Below are 14,354 nucleotides of genomic sequence, written 5' to 3' on the forward strand. Positions count from 1 at the left end.
GCCAAAGCAGCCTAACACCAACTCATAACACGTGTGAAATCATTCACCAGCTCAGGATATTATCAGTTGTTTTGCAGTCATGGTGAATCAAAATTTCTGTCCAGCGCCCCGGTCGTTTATGACACCAGCTCAAAGAAACACTCCCACTGTAGCCGTCAGTGGAGCGGACGCTATAATAATAACATCTGCTGATGATTCTGAAGGAAAAAGACCATGTTTTTAATAATGTGTGTGAGCGGGAGTGTGTGGACACTCCCACCCTTATACTCCTGAAAAAATTCAATTTACCTCCCATTGGCAATGTCAACACAAGTGACTCATATTTCATTGGAACCGCCTGCTCCGGTTGTCTTTAAGGAGAGGCTGAGCCAACACATGGACAGGGAGCTTTCTTGACTTGGGTTAGGGTTTATTGACATTTGAAAGAAAAGTGGTGGATGTTTTTCTTTCTTTCCACAGATATCTGTGCCTCTGTTATTCATCACATTTTTGCTTGGAATATTGGCATCATGGATTAATATTTTTTTAATTTAATCCTCCTTGTCAGAGATACAAATTCCCCCAAATTCTCTTATAAGATAAATGAGGCACAGAGCCAAGCACCCACTGAAGTGTTTTTCTTTGTAAATTCCTTGTAATCTGTTGCATCATATTGCCTAGTTGTTTTGGGGGAAGTCTACACCACACTTTGAGTATTTTGACATAAAATTCCCCTTTCCCTGTTTCCTGTAAGTGATCATATTTACAAAAAAACACTGAAGCGAGCCTCCAGTCCCCAAATCTCGGAGGGCATAAGAAAACAGTTATCTGTCACATTCATACGTTATGTTTTTCTGAACACATTAATTAACATACCCATGAAATACCTCAAGGAATAATCAAATCCTTCCCCCACAGCATGGTACAAAATAGAGTGGTAATGTAACATAATAAACCAGGTACAAAAGACAATAGAGTAATATCATTTTATGTTATGACTGATGATGCTATGGATTCTAGGTTAACAAATAAAAATGTGCTTTTTTTTCCTTTAAACTGGCTTTTTTGTAGTTTGTTCAATGTCCAGTGTAAAACTTAAGGTGAGATTATTTTCATTTGGCAGAAATGGAGGTATAAAATAATAAAATACTTTATTTATTTTAAATTCACAATAAATCACCTAATAGTATGAATTGATGTTTTTTTTTTTTTTTTACTTATATCTGGAGTCAGGTCAGCTCTATGAAGGCCACTATTTTGCACCACCATGTTTTTACAATCGCCTACAATGGACAAGGGGTTTGATTCCCGGCTCCACTAGTCTACAGTACAAGACACTTAACCGCCTGACATAGGTGCACTGTATGTATGACAAGAAAAACACTAAAACATTCCCATTACAGGTAAAGCTCTTATACTCTATAAGTTACTCATAAGATGAACAGCAACTTACATGATATAAACTATAAGAATAAGAATAATAATTTGGCCACTGTGACTTGTACGGTTTCAAACGCAACATCAGTGAAATATTATGCCCATGTTCATTCATGTGTATGAATTGAGCTAATGATGATAAGTATGCAGAAGACTGTATAACTTTGAAAGTAAGTTCTCAGATACTGTGCATTTTAACATTCCTGTAGCTAAAGCAAATACGCTGTCACACAGACTGAGCTACTTGTTCCTCTTTAATTAAATGAACTGTTTCCCTGTGTTATGGCATTATTGAAACATGGGTCAAACATTATTCTTGATTTATTCACTTGAATGCAGCTGACTATGCAAATAACAATAACAACAATAATACTACTACTAATACTAATACTAGTGTGTTGTCATTCTTTGAATGAGGGAGGAACGAGCATGGTAGCATTGTTTTCTGCTTCGGAAAAACACAATGCCAGATTTTTCCCCCTCTTCAAGGAGGAAACTGCGTTACAATATCCCAGACACACCTCCCACATGTTTATCACTACACAGGAGACAATCAGAGCCAGAGCAACTGGAGCGTTAGGACAATTTGAGCAGAATAAATAACAAAACAAACATTTTCTGTGCTTTTCAGGCTGGACGTGATGATGAGAACATAGGGGAGCTGTCCTTTCTGCAGCTGACTACACAAATAATAATAAAGATAGTATTGATATGATAATACACAGAGAGATATTCATTTAATTTATCTTTAAGTGTAGTAAAAATGTTTTAATAGACAATGCAACCTTTAACCAATGCCTTCTTAACACTCCTGTTGTATAATAAAATACTGTGCTTCATTAGGCCGCACAGACGTGAGGCTGAAAGCTACTTTCTCTCATAAATGAAACGAGGTGTTGCTGCTCTCTTGGCCACAGTGGCTGCTTTGTATATCAACAACAGCCATCCTGTGAAGAAAAGTGAATTGAGTTCCTAAATGAATCACCTATATGTCCGTGAGTCACGAGGTGTTATCGGCGTGCTGTGTTATAACAGTATATGCAAAGGGATCTATCTATTTTAAGCACTTTTCCTCGCAGATGTTGATTTATAAGAGCGTGCACCCCGCCCATCTCTCTCTTTGGATCCTCCCCTCTCCTTCTGACTTGTAAAGTATGTTCAGAGCGATAGCCTCCAAGGAGCTCTCAGACAAAACACAAGCAGCTGGGAGGTGTTTCACTTTTATTCTTGACATCCATGACCATAACGGCACTTGAAGCCAGAGCAGGAGCACTAACTAATCAGTTTCCTTTTCAGCTGTGTGGATATTTTCAGGGACACACACAGAGCCACTGACTCAAGGAGAGGATTTGACTGGATTTTAAGTAATATTAATAATTTGGGACAAGATGGCACTGCGGCAGAACTCTGACAAAGATCCAACCATTGAGTTGTTCATTAAGGTCAGTCATTTCTTCTTTTTTATTATTATTTTAAGTTAACAAGGGAGAGTCAGCTGTGACACACCAGGCAGCTTTAGATGTTTATCTGACAGATACAAACACACTCACTTATGATGAGTGCTGTAAATGGGCAGGGATCATCATCATCAATCAGAGGTCAACTCTCATTCTGATGGGCGCTGTCTCCAGACACCACATGCTACAGATGGCTGAGGTGTTTGTTTTCCCCCTCCGTGAAGGTCACAGCAGCAGCAGGGTTTTTTATCAGTGACGTCTGCTGTGACACTGAGACACAAGTCCATCTTATCACCGAGCGTCCAGAAGGAGCAGAGAGCGGCGCAGGGTGGCTGGCCCCCCCCCCCCAAGCCTGGAGCGGACACACCCACTCTTACTAATGCACACTTCAGATACAGCAGAGGTGGAAAGAGTACTGAGATATTGTACTCAAAAAGTAAAAGTGCCACCATTTTTGATGACATTTTACTGAAGTAGAAGTAAAAGTAGTAAAAGTTACATTTACTCAGTAAAAGTACCTTTTTTTTAAACAAGGTTGGGCTTCTTCCTTGTGTCGTGCTAAAAGGACAAGGGGACACAAATCTCACGTGAATTGTTTTGCTGACAAAATACAAAATGACTCAGGGTCTTTCTCACTTTAGAAACATGGCAGCCTCCGCCAATCAAGGCCCTTAAAGTATGATTCTATGGCAATGAGTAAAGTATTTTTAAAAGTATTTTAAAGTGATTACAAGCAATATTTTCAATTTCAATGTCCTTCTAAATCAGGGCTCCAGAGCCACATGTGGCTCTTCAGCCACTCTGCAGTGGCTCTTGAAATGTTTTATTTTATTTTATTTACATTTTGAAACCATCTTATTGACATCTTAATGCATCAAGGTCACAATGGACAGTAAAATATGTATCAAGACGTTCACACAGTCTAGTCATCCATTACTTCAACAATTGTTCTATTTCTTGCTTAAACACAGATGTGTTTTGTTTGGTGATATCAGTGCAGAGGTTACAAACGTTTCAAGGCCAAAAGAAGCTCAAAACACAGGAGACAGTGGATTAACTCGGTAAATGAAACATTCGACACTCCAAGGAATTAAACGCCAAGGAAAAGCGTGTCATTTGGTGGGTTTTATTGTTTGAGTTTGAAGAGAAGATTCACTAAATAGTATGAATTTGTAGCCATTACTCTGTTGGAGTATCTCAGCATAATGACTGGAAACAAGGGGGAAATAGTTAGTTAGTGTGGACTCAGAAGGCAGGAAATGACTCTATAATCACTGTTTAGTGCCAGGAAAAAGTGTTTGGTACAGATTGTTCCATTATTATTTTATGAATTCAACAATTTATGTGGTTTCCATTTTATTATATGTTAATCATTTCCTCCTCTTTAACATGTAGTAAGATCAGTCAGGAGGTTTAATTTGAACACAGACTGACTGTGTTGTCATTTATTGAGTGAAGGGGGAACAAGCATGGTAGCATTGTTTTCTGCTTCAGAAAAACACAATGCCCGTTTTTTCCCCCCCTTCGAGGAGGAAACGGCCTTAAAATATCCCAGACACACCTCCCACATGTTTATCACTACACAAGAGAATCAGAATCACAGCAATTGAAGCTTTAGGGACAGTTTGAAGAGGAATGTAAATAACAAATGTTACATTTTCTGTGCTTTTCAGGCTGGACACGACGGCGAGAACGTGGGGAACTGTCCCTTCTGCCAAAGACTCTTCATGGTTCTGTGGCTGAAGGGAGTGAAGTTTACAGTGACCACAGTTGACATGAGGAAGTAAGCAGCTCAGTGCTCTGGCACACACACACTTCCTGAGCATCTGGACGCGGGGACTTTCACACACACACACACAGAACTCTTATTAAGAAGCAATCAAGCGAGAAATTGAGAACTTCTTCTTCTTTAGTAATTCAAACCATTGCTCACTTGTCAATGAGTGTGTGTGTGTTGCTCACCCTGTCCAGGAGAAGTTAAAGGGGCGGAATCTGCGACACGTACAAAGAGCTCTGTGTCCCATTAAGCAAACAAACACCCTCTTTAATCGAACCTTTATTCGTGTGAAGTTCTCAGGGTCATTACCCGTGAGCAAATAAGTTCAGGAAACTTTGAAAGGATGCTGATAATTGAGTGATTCAGAGCACACACACACACACACACACACACACACACACAGAGCGGCCCTCTGAAATAGGCAGCCACTCCCAGCACACTGTTTTTATAACTAAGCCAACATCATTCATCCTGAGTGGAACATATAATATTGACAACACGGCTATCTACATAACTCAGTTGATAAGAGTCTAGTTGTGGCACTGAAGGACGACTACACGTCCAACTCGTCCAACTTTCTGTGTCCATCTTTCAAGGAAACCGGCAGAGCTCAAGGACCTGGCTCCAGGGACGAACCCTCCTTTTCTCCTCTTCAACGGCACACTCAAAACAGACTTCATCAAGATCGAGGAGTTCCTTGAACAAACACTGGCCCCTCCCAGGTACCGCCACACCCCGTCATTATGCAGCAGTGCAAATATATAAGTGAAGTGTGCGTGTGGTGAACGTGGTGTCTCCTCTGTAGGTATCCTCATCTCAGCCCGCTGAACAAAGAGTCCTTTGATGTGGGCGCTGACATTTTTGCAAAGTTCTCCGCTTTCATCAAGAAAGGCCCCAATAATGACAGTAAGAAAGTTTTTTTTAAAATTATTTTTAATTAATATTAATTATGCTAAAAATGTGTCACATCCGATGTCTACGTCAAACTACGCCTGATAAACATGTGTCTGAAATAAGGAAAGCCATTCGCAAAACATTGAAATGAAGTCATGTGTACATGATCAAAGTTCTGTCCATCTTTGCATTCACACACTACACACATTCAAGCATTTCTCAAGCATGAACTACATAAAATCTGTCCATAAAACCCTGTTATTTATTTCAAAGTGGGTCACTTTTATGTTAAGAAATAAACGTACGGACTCAAATAAATCCACAAAGTTCTGTGGTTTATTTCTGTTTGTTTCCCTTTGCTAACTGGTTAAAAACAGGAGTTTTCTTTTTGTACGCCTTAAATTTCATTCATTTTATGGGCCAAATAGTTTGTTGCGGGTCCAGATTAATTATTTTTAGGTGGAGAGGGGGTCAGAAATGGCTCTCCTGATTCTCGAAGTTGTCCTAAACTGAACAAGCAATGACCTGTAAATGTTAACGCATGATTAGTTTAAGTCAATTGAAGAATCCAATCCGGTATTGTACACCGAAGGATATGCTTATTTTATCTCCATTTTTTGCCAAATAAAGAAGTACAAGTAATCAAATAGACCTTTAAATTGAACATAGATATTTGGGTAAATGTATTTTTTTTTTTTGACCACCTGTGGCCAAACTACATCAGTGCAAACCTCTCTCTGTGTTTTCTCATCCTCCAGTCCAAGAAAAGAACCTGCTGCGGGAGTTCAAACGACTGGATATTTACCTGAACTCTCCTCTCCCGGAGGAAATTGACCACAACTCACGAGAAACGGTCGGCATCTCCAAGCGCAAGTTCCTGGACGGCGACCGCCTCACCTTAGCTGACTGCAACCTGCTGCCCAAACTCCACGTTATCAGGGTGAGACGCTGCAGCTGTAGAGAAATGTTTGGTATTCTGGTTCAAAAATGTCTCCACTTTATGTCCACACATTTTGGAGGAAAAAACTGTACTTTTTCCACGCCACTGCATTTATTTGAAGCCATAGATTATTATTAGGATTGTGTTCGCACCAACACCAATTTATGCAGCAGTGGGAGTAACAAATGTGGATAATCTACAGTGAAGTAAAGGCCGCATCAAGAGCAGTATTCTCATATGGCAATAATATAGTTTTAAAAGCGACTTATGGATTGTTTTTTCACCTTAATGCAGTGTTTCCCAAGCCTGGTCCTCAGGGAACATTGCTCTGCATGTTTTAGATGTTGCCTTCTCCAACACACCTGATTCAGATGAACAGCTCGTTATCAGGCTTCTGCAGACCATTTGAATCATATAAGCCTAATCCTATCATTCCTTCCCATTTATTGCAGGTTGCCGCTAAGAAGTACTGTGACTTTGACATTCCCCGCCAGTTCACCGGTGTGTGGCGATACCTTGAAAACGCCTCTGACAGAGACGAGTTCAAACAGACGTGTCCCGCCGACATTGAAATCGAGAAAGCTTACTTCTCTGTGGCCAGCAAGAGGAAATAATAACCCTTAATATACTCTCTGTAATTCAGGTCCTGCATGGTTTCCCCTAACACCACCACCACCTCCACCCTGCCCACACAAGTGTAACCATTCATGATGATCTGTAGAGGGCGCTATAACCTCAAAAACCATAGCAACGAATTATACACTATTTGTAGTAAAAGCTGAAGCGGAACTGTGTTATTGTTTGTATGTATCCAATCGCTCACAGGTGTTTTTATGTCACACTGAAAAGGCCAAACGTGCAATTGTCTGTTGATGTAATTTAGCTGATTTTCTTTTTGTTCATAGTGTAAATATAAATATGTTTTCTTTTTTTATGATTAATTAAAATCATTAAAATATATCACAAATATTTCACAAATACAGTCTGATGTGATTAAATAATTTCACTGTCACAACAATAATAATAATTATTATTATAATAATAAACTAATTTGTCATAATCTTGATGTGTGTGTCAGTGTGTGTTCACTTTCCTACCAAACAGAAAAGGTCACATAAATGTCACATTTTATTTTCAAGTTTATTTTCAGCCACGACACAAAAACAAAGAGACACTTTTACAACTTCAAAAAATATAATTTCTGTTGATCCGGGTTCAGATATATTGTTGATGGGAAACAAAAGTGTCGATGATGAGGGTGAGGGTGAGCGTGAGCGTGTTTTTTGTGTGCAGGCCTCGTCACAAACACCCGACGTTGCCGTGATTCTAGTTGGTCACACAGTATTTCCAGAAACAGGCTGCAGGGACACGAGTGGGAGAACAGTCAGAAGCAAAGCTGGAGATGTTTCATACTCATATTTACACATGTATTAGACCACAGATGCCCTACATTCAAAAACATCATCGGTAATTATCAAAATCCTTTCTTTATGTTTCTGTTATGGCTAATACACCAGTATGTAGAAGCTTTTTAATGCTAAAATGTAATTATTATTGTTCATCATTGTATTTTCAAATGTACTGTTTTACAAAACAAAAACAGGAGGAAAAAAAGCACATTATTATTTCTTGATTAAGATTAAATCATAGTTATTTTCTTGCATTCCTGAACAGAAAGGCTCAGATGTGTGTATAAAGAAGGTGAATTCAGTTTATTTGCCACATAAATAACAATAGAAATGTTGAGTTTTTAGCAAGTTTTTGAAAGATTTCTAAAAAATAATTGTAATTTTCTCATTTTTTATGACAAGTGGTCTAATAAGCGCTGTACATATTAAGCACTATGTTTTATCCATGTTGTAACTTTAGTATTGATACATCAGGTTGTGTATATATTGTGTACGTCTTCATTCCAATCAAAAATGAATCATACATCATGTTGTATGATGTTGTTCAATATCATTGCAATGAATTCTCATATAAGAAAAGGTTGTACGAATGTACGTATATGTACTTTTACTCGTACTATCACTTTCTCTTTGAGCAGGATGTTCTCATGTTCAAGTATTCAGTCATACTGTAAACTGGTTAAACGTGTTTTTATAAAGTCATTTGTCTTTGTGAACAAAACAAAACAAACCCGATAGCACAGAAGTGCACTTGTGGTGTGACTTAATTGCTTCACTCACCTCTTTTGTTTGTTCTTGGCAGGTTCTGATCCGATCTGACGAAAACCTGAGAGCGGAGTTTGTCGGCCGCTGCCATCTTCAGAACGACTTCTTTGAGGTCCTCGACCTAAAAGAGCGGGCAAGGAAAGAGCTGCTTTATTCATATACAGCACTTTCATACACAGAGGCAGACTGACAAGGGTCCAAAAGAAGTGATTTAAAAATGTTAAAAAAATTAATCAAATAGGTACTGAGTTGCAGTGTGACAGTTGAGCCTTACCATGTTTGCAAACTTGTCTTGTTGTGCTGAGTCTTTCATTTCTGAGGGGGGAAAGATATAATAAAAGTTAAAACCCATTTGTCTAAAATATGGGTATCCTTTCTTTCTTTCTTTCTTTTTTCTTGATAATATACCTTTATGCCAAGCGTCTCTGCCTCCATTGTGCTGCATCAGTAGAGGATACAGGTTATTAACCTCTCTCTGCTCCTCCTCAGCAGTGTTGGGTCGGTCCTCAACTTCTGATACTAATTTCTGAATGAAATCTGTTTGAAATTGAAAAAAAAATATCTGTCAATCCCTACAGTTAATTTAAACAAAATCTTAAACCACACATTGGAGGAAGGAAAAGAGTTGATAAAAGAAGATTCTTTGACTGAAATAAAACCTTAAACCATGTATTCTGGAAGGAGATGTGACAGAATTTGTTGACATTTGTTAGCCCAACTACTAAATGTAGTAAAGTGGAGTAAATATCTCTAATTTTGAGAGAGAGGGTCTCACCTGCATGTGGCTCCAGGTTGGTGTCAGGATACAGAGGAAGAGTGTGTGTCCGTCTCGCAGAGCAAATCACTGCGACAAGGTAAAGCAAAGCCAGAGAAAGCATCGTGCTCTTGTGGTCAGCTGGTCAGAGTCTGTCTATATTTCTGTCTGACTCAGTTTCACTTATATACCGCAGGGGGCCATCCATCACAACCTGATCAATACATTATCATCACACCCATTCTCTCTCTTAATGGTCGTGGACACGATGGATCAGGCGTCATGGACGCAATTGAGGAGAGCCTGTCAATGGAGCTGGAGCCTATCTGTGCTTGTACAGCGAGGCCTAACAAATGTTTACTCTGCAGCAGTAATCAGCAGCTGTCCGGCACGGCTCTGATGGTTTATGTCTGTCAGCCATTTCTGCGTGTCATGTGCGACATCACGGAATTGCTGGAAATACCAGACCGTGGGGGTTTCTGCGTCACTTTTCGAATGATTCACATCATCTGACGCGGTTAGAGGCTGTAGACATCAAAGGTCGTGTTGTTAAAGGTGCAAAGGCTTTCTTTTTGTTATTATGCTATTATTCTGGACAAAAACAAATCATGTCATATCGTTTCTATGCTGCTTCCTTCATCTGAAAGCCAGCTCTGTCAAGCAAAACTATCAGACTTGAATGTGTTAATGACATTAGAACATGGATGACTCTAAATGTCCTTAAGCTAGACGAGGACAAAACGGAAGTCATAGTGTTCACCCTGATCGAGTGGATGTGGATGCACTGAGCCACAAAAAGCCACTCTTCTGTTCAAACTGTCCATTTTGACATTTTTCATTTAAATTTGAAGTCCATCTTCTTTCAGCTAAAGCTCAAGGCATAATTAACTCCCTCTCTTTTCTCTCATTTTAGAGACACTGATCCATGCTTTTATATTTCTCCATCTGTGTCAGGTAAAAGAATGGACTGCAACAAAAATAAATGCAATGTTATTTACATTAACACATATTTACTAAATAATAACTGACATGTTGTGCCTGCTTGGTGAGGCTTCAGGCCACAAGGGTCTTCTCATCAAACTGAAGCGGGTAGAAGATGGGTGAAAAAGGAAAGAAAACATTTAAAAGCTGAACCTTGCTTTACTTTGTTTACCTTTACCTTTATGGCTGGTGCTACTGTGAATGGTGTGTTTTCCATTAATTTTCAGCCATTCGTTTTGAAACCAAATACTTTCAAAAAGGATAAAAGATAAATGTCAGTGTGAAGGAGGTTTAAGTTTTGTGCCTGTTTGGTGAGGCTTTATAGGCCACAGGGCTTTTAATCAAAGTGAAAGGTCAGTAATGCTCCTCAGATGAGAGTCTGTGGTGTTGGGTGATTTATACGTCTGTCTCCAGATTCTCCACATCTCGGAGAAACGGCAACACTTGATGCATGTGGCAGCCGAGGAGGGGGGAAAGCACAGCAGTCTTGTTTTCATGTCAAAACTCTGACTTTATAGGTATCAGCCGCAACTTTGTCATTTGTAAAAGGGCAATGACAAAACCATTAAAATGCCATGCATGATTTACGTTTTACGCATGTTAGGGGTTTTAAATTAAGAGAGAAATATTTCAAGAGTTATTCATGGGTATATCATTAAAAGGCCAGAACCAGAAGATCTGATGAGTACAATAAAATAGAAAAATATACAAGAAATTAAATAGGTAATATAAATGTAACTAAAAGCAGCATAGCCCTGTGCAAATTGGATGGTAAAATATTAAACACTATTCAGGTTACAACACATTGAAACGGCAGTCAGATTTCTGTGGATTCCAGCTCACAGGGACATAAAGGGGAACGACGCCATCTATACAAAATAAAGTAAAAAGTGGGAGGAATGGAAAGAGCAAGTAGTCATAACAAGATTGAGATTAGGGCATACAGGGTTAAACAGTACAATGCACTTTATAGGGAAATTTGTGTCAGGATTATGTGACTGTAATTTAGGAGAGGAAACAGCTGAACATGTCATCTGCCACTGTCAGAAGTATGGAGCAAACAGGAAAAAGGTTAAGGAAGAAACTTGAGCAAAGGACAATAAATCTTAAGGATTTATTAAGCACGGAAGAAAACTGTAAAGCCTTATTTGAATGTTTTTACAAGAAACTGTTTTAATGAAGAGAATCGAATGAGTTAATGGGAAGAGTAATCTTGGTCATACTCAGTAGGTGGCGGTAATGCACCTTTAACGATAGTTGCCAACCGCCATTAAACAGGAAGACGAAGAAGAAGAACAACACGGGCACTGACACTTGTCGTTTACCAGGAACAGTGGGACCATAAACACAGTCACGGAGGAGTTCGGGAATCTACCCAGGTACAGCAAAACTCTCGTTTATTCTTTAAATGTGTCATGTCGCCGACAGGAGCCAATGGTTTAGCCACGGAGTGTTGAGTCCAGGGAACGGGAGCTAACAGTTAGCCACTGCTAAAACAATTTAATCCTTCGTTGGTTTGCAAAAAAAAAAAAAAATGTCAACGTCCGCTGTGACGTCATTAAACTTCGAACTCAGAAAAACGTTGTAAAATACCGGAGACACAGGCAATAATAATAATAATAATAATAATATTAAAATCGAAATTGTGTCCGGACAGCACAGCAGTAAGTACTCCGGTGTGTTTCAGTACTTTTAGGTCAAATTACCAGTGAGTGCTACTGCGTAGGTTTCAAAACTGTGACGTGTGTCATTTGTAAAAGGGCAACTTTTATTGTTTATAAAAGTATAAACAATCACAATTAACTAAAACCAAAGAAATCAGATGTGGGGTTTATTCAGATTTTCTTGTGAGTTCTTGAAATCAATTTTAACTATTAGAGAATTTGGCAATTTCCTTGAGTAAAGGTTCCTTAAATATGAAGAAGTCATTTGCTGTGTTGGTTGCACGTCTGGTGCTCGGATTGTCTTTATTATGTATTCATTTGTTTAAAAAAAACAAACAAAAAAAAAACGTTAACACCTTTGTTTAAAGCTGTTTATGTTTGATGTGAGTGTCCAGTGCTATGTTTCCATGTATGATAAATGCGAACAATTAAATGGATTCTACTTCTGATTAATTAGTGTATTTATATAGTTATGTATTTGTTTGCTTGTTTGTCGCGTATTTGAAACTTGGCACAATGATTTATTTTCGAGTTGTTGTTAAATCAATTATCCTACTTTTTTTCCCCCCTCTCTTCCTCTGCAGTGTCCGCTTCAAAAATGTTTTCTGAAGGAAGCTCATTTCTGAAGGGGATGCTCATGGGAGGGATCTTCTGCCTGGTGCTGTCGCTCCTGGCCAGTTTTATCCCCGGCACAGATTTCATGACAGAGGAGGACCACCACCATCATCATCATGTCAAAGCCCCAAGCAAAGAAGAGTTGAGGTCTCTATCAGACACTGAGATGCAGAAGTTGAGCAAACAAATTGAGGTTTACTGCGTCATCATGGTCCAGCCCAAGCTCCTCACTCACTGGGCAGCAGCTCTGGACACCTGGAGCAAACACTGTGACAAATCTGGGTTTTACACCTCGGAGAACTCCAAGGCTTTCGATGCAATAGACCTGAATGAAAAAGATAACTGGACAAGGTTACGTAAAGCTTTGAAGCATGCCTTTGACAATGCTGGGGACATGCGCTGGTTCTTTGTGGCACAGCCCACCACATTTGCCATCATTGAGAACCTCAAATACTTGCTGCTCACAAAGGATCCCAGCGAACCCTTCTATTTGGGCAAGCTTATGAAGTCAGGCGAGCTTGAGTATGTGGCCTACGATGGTGGCATTGTTTTAAGCTATGAAGCTTTGAAAAGGCTGGTGCACGTGTTTGAGGACAAGGACAAATGTCCAGAGCATGTGGGAGCCCTGTGGGGGCTGAATGAAGACAAGCAGCTGGCAATGTGTCTCAAATATACTGGCGTGTTTGCAGAGAATGGAGAAGACATACATGGGAAGGGCGTGTTCAACAGCCAGGGTATCTACACGCTAATAAAGGACAGCATGAATAACAACCCCACCAACGTGTTGGAAGGCTGCTGCTCTGACATGGCAGTCACATTCAATGGGATGTCCCCAAATCAGATGCAGGTCATGATGTTTGGCGTCTACAGACTCCGTCCGTTTGGGCACGATTTTCATGACGTCCTAGCATTTTCTCCTCCTGAAGGTTCAGACAATGATTAGACACTCGGTCCTTGAAACTGGATGGGGCATTTTAAAAAGTTTTTTGCATCTGTGATGGCAAATGCTACATTTTGGGAGAGGGTTTTCTTAAACTGTTGGTAAAACTTGATCATATACTGTATGTATATTTGTACTTTTTGCACTTGGCACAATCAGCCCCATTCCTTTTGACGTGTGGGTAAATGAAGAGGTTGCTTTGTCCTTTTTGAATGAAGATTGAACCGGGAAATTTATCAAACTTGTAACATGAGTTGTGGTAATGTGGACGTTTTTGTATTTTAGTGCTGGGCAGTATAGCGGTTGTCAGTATTTATTTAATTTTTATGATATGACTATGTCGTATACTGCAAGACAGCAAAACACTGTTTGACGGGGGACCCCTTTCATTGCTGCACCACACATTAACTGAAGAAGTAATCAGAAAATATGTATTAGAAAACTAATAATGAGTGTAGTTACAAACACACAACAGTAATGTGGGATAAATCTTTGGTTGTACCGCCCAGCACTACTGTGATTATAATATTATTGTTTTCTATCTTAAATGATTGGCTGTGTTGGTTATTAAATGTTACATGTTTTTGAAATGATTTATCCCGTCAATGTGTCTTGCTTTTTGTAATGAAATACTCTAAAGATTTTTTTAAAGATTGTACTGAAACACCAACAGTCATTATTATATTTACCTGCCACTTTGTAAGATACACAGGGGGACACGTGATTAGTTCACGATGGTTAT

At 39.3% G+C, this 14,354-nt stretch overlaps 4 protein-coding genes across 4 annotated transcripts in view; 2 read left to right on the forward strand and 2 right to left on the reverse strand.

Moving 5' to 3' along the window:
* Positions 1-295, reverse strand: part of si:ch73-335m24.2 (protein eva-1 homolog C) — a 5,314-nt gene extending 5,019 nt beyond the window's left edge. The window contains exon 1 of the mRNA XM_058650584.1: positions 289-295. Within this exon, the coding sequence (XP_058506567.1) occupies positions 289-295 (7 nt within the window). The remainder of the gene's footprint in view (positions 1-288) is intronic.
* Positions 296-2,581: 2,286 nt separating this feature from the next.
* Positions 2,582-7,550, forward strand: clic2 (chloride intracellular channel 2). Its single transcript, XM_058650550.1, has 6 exons — positions 2,582-2,858; positions 4,547-4,656; positions 5,247-5,372; positions 5,456-5,556; positions 6,303-6,484; positions 6,937-7,550. The coding sequence occupies exons 1-6, from the start codon at positions 2,805-2,807 to the stop codon at positions 7,096-7,098; spliced, it is 735 nt and encodes a 244-aa protein (XP_058506533.1). The 5' UTR covers positions 2,582-2,804; the 3' UTR covers positions 7,099-7,550.
* A 55-nt stretch (positions 7,551-7,605) lies between these two features.
* On the reverse strand, positions 7,606-10,021 carry urp1 (urotensin-related peptide 1). Its single transcript, XM_058650226.1, has 5 exons — positions 9,434-10,021; positions 9,067-9,195; positions 8,933-8,973; positions 8,674-8,779; positions 7,606-7,842 (listed from the first exon to the last, which is right to left on the reverse strand). Exons 1-5 carry the CDS (start codon positions 9,534-9,536, stop codon positions 7,811-7,813), a joined length of 411 nt encoding a protein of 136 aa, XP_058506209.1. The 5' UTR covers positions 9,537-10,021; the 3' UTR covers positions 7,606-7,810.
* Positions 10,022-11,630: 1,609 nt separating this feature from the next.
* c1galt1c1 (C1GALT1-specific chaperone 1) lies at positions 11,631-14,205 on the forward strand. The gene is made up of 2 exons (XM_058648923.1): positions 11,631-11,772; positions 12,642-14,205. The coding sequence occupies exon 2, from the start codon at positions 12,656-12,658 to the stop codon at positions 13,613-13,615; it is 960 nt and encodes a 319-aa protein (XP_058504906.1). The 5' UTR covers positions 11,631-11,772; positions 12,642-12,655; the 3' UTR covers positions 13,616-14,205.
* Positions 14,206-14,354: the final 149 nt, after the last annotated feature.

This window comes from Solea solea, chromosome 14 (genome assembly GCF_958295425.1).
Source record: "Solea solea chromosome 14, fSolSol10.1, whole genome shotgun sequence".
NCBI classification, from domain to species: Eukaryota; Metazoa; Chordata; class Actinopteri; order Pleuronectiformes; family Soleidae; genus Solea; species Solea solea.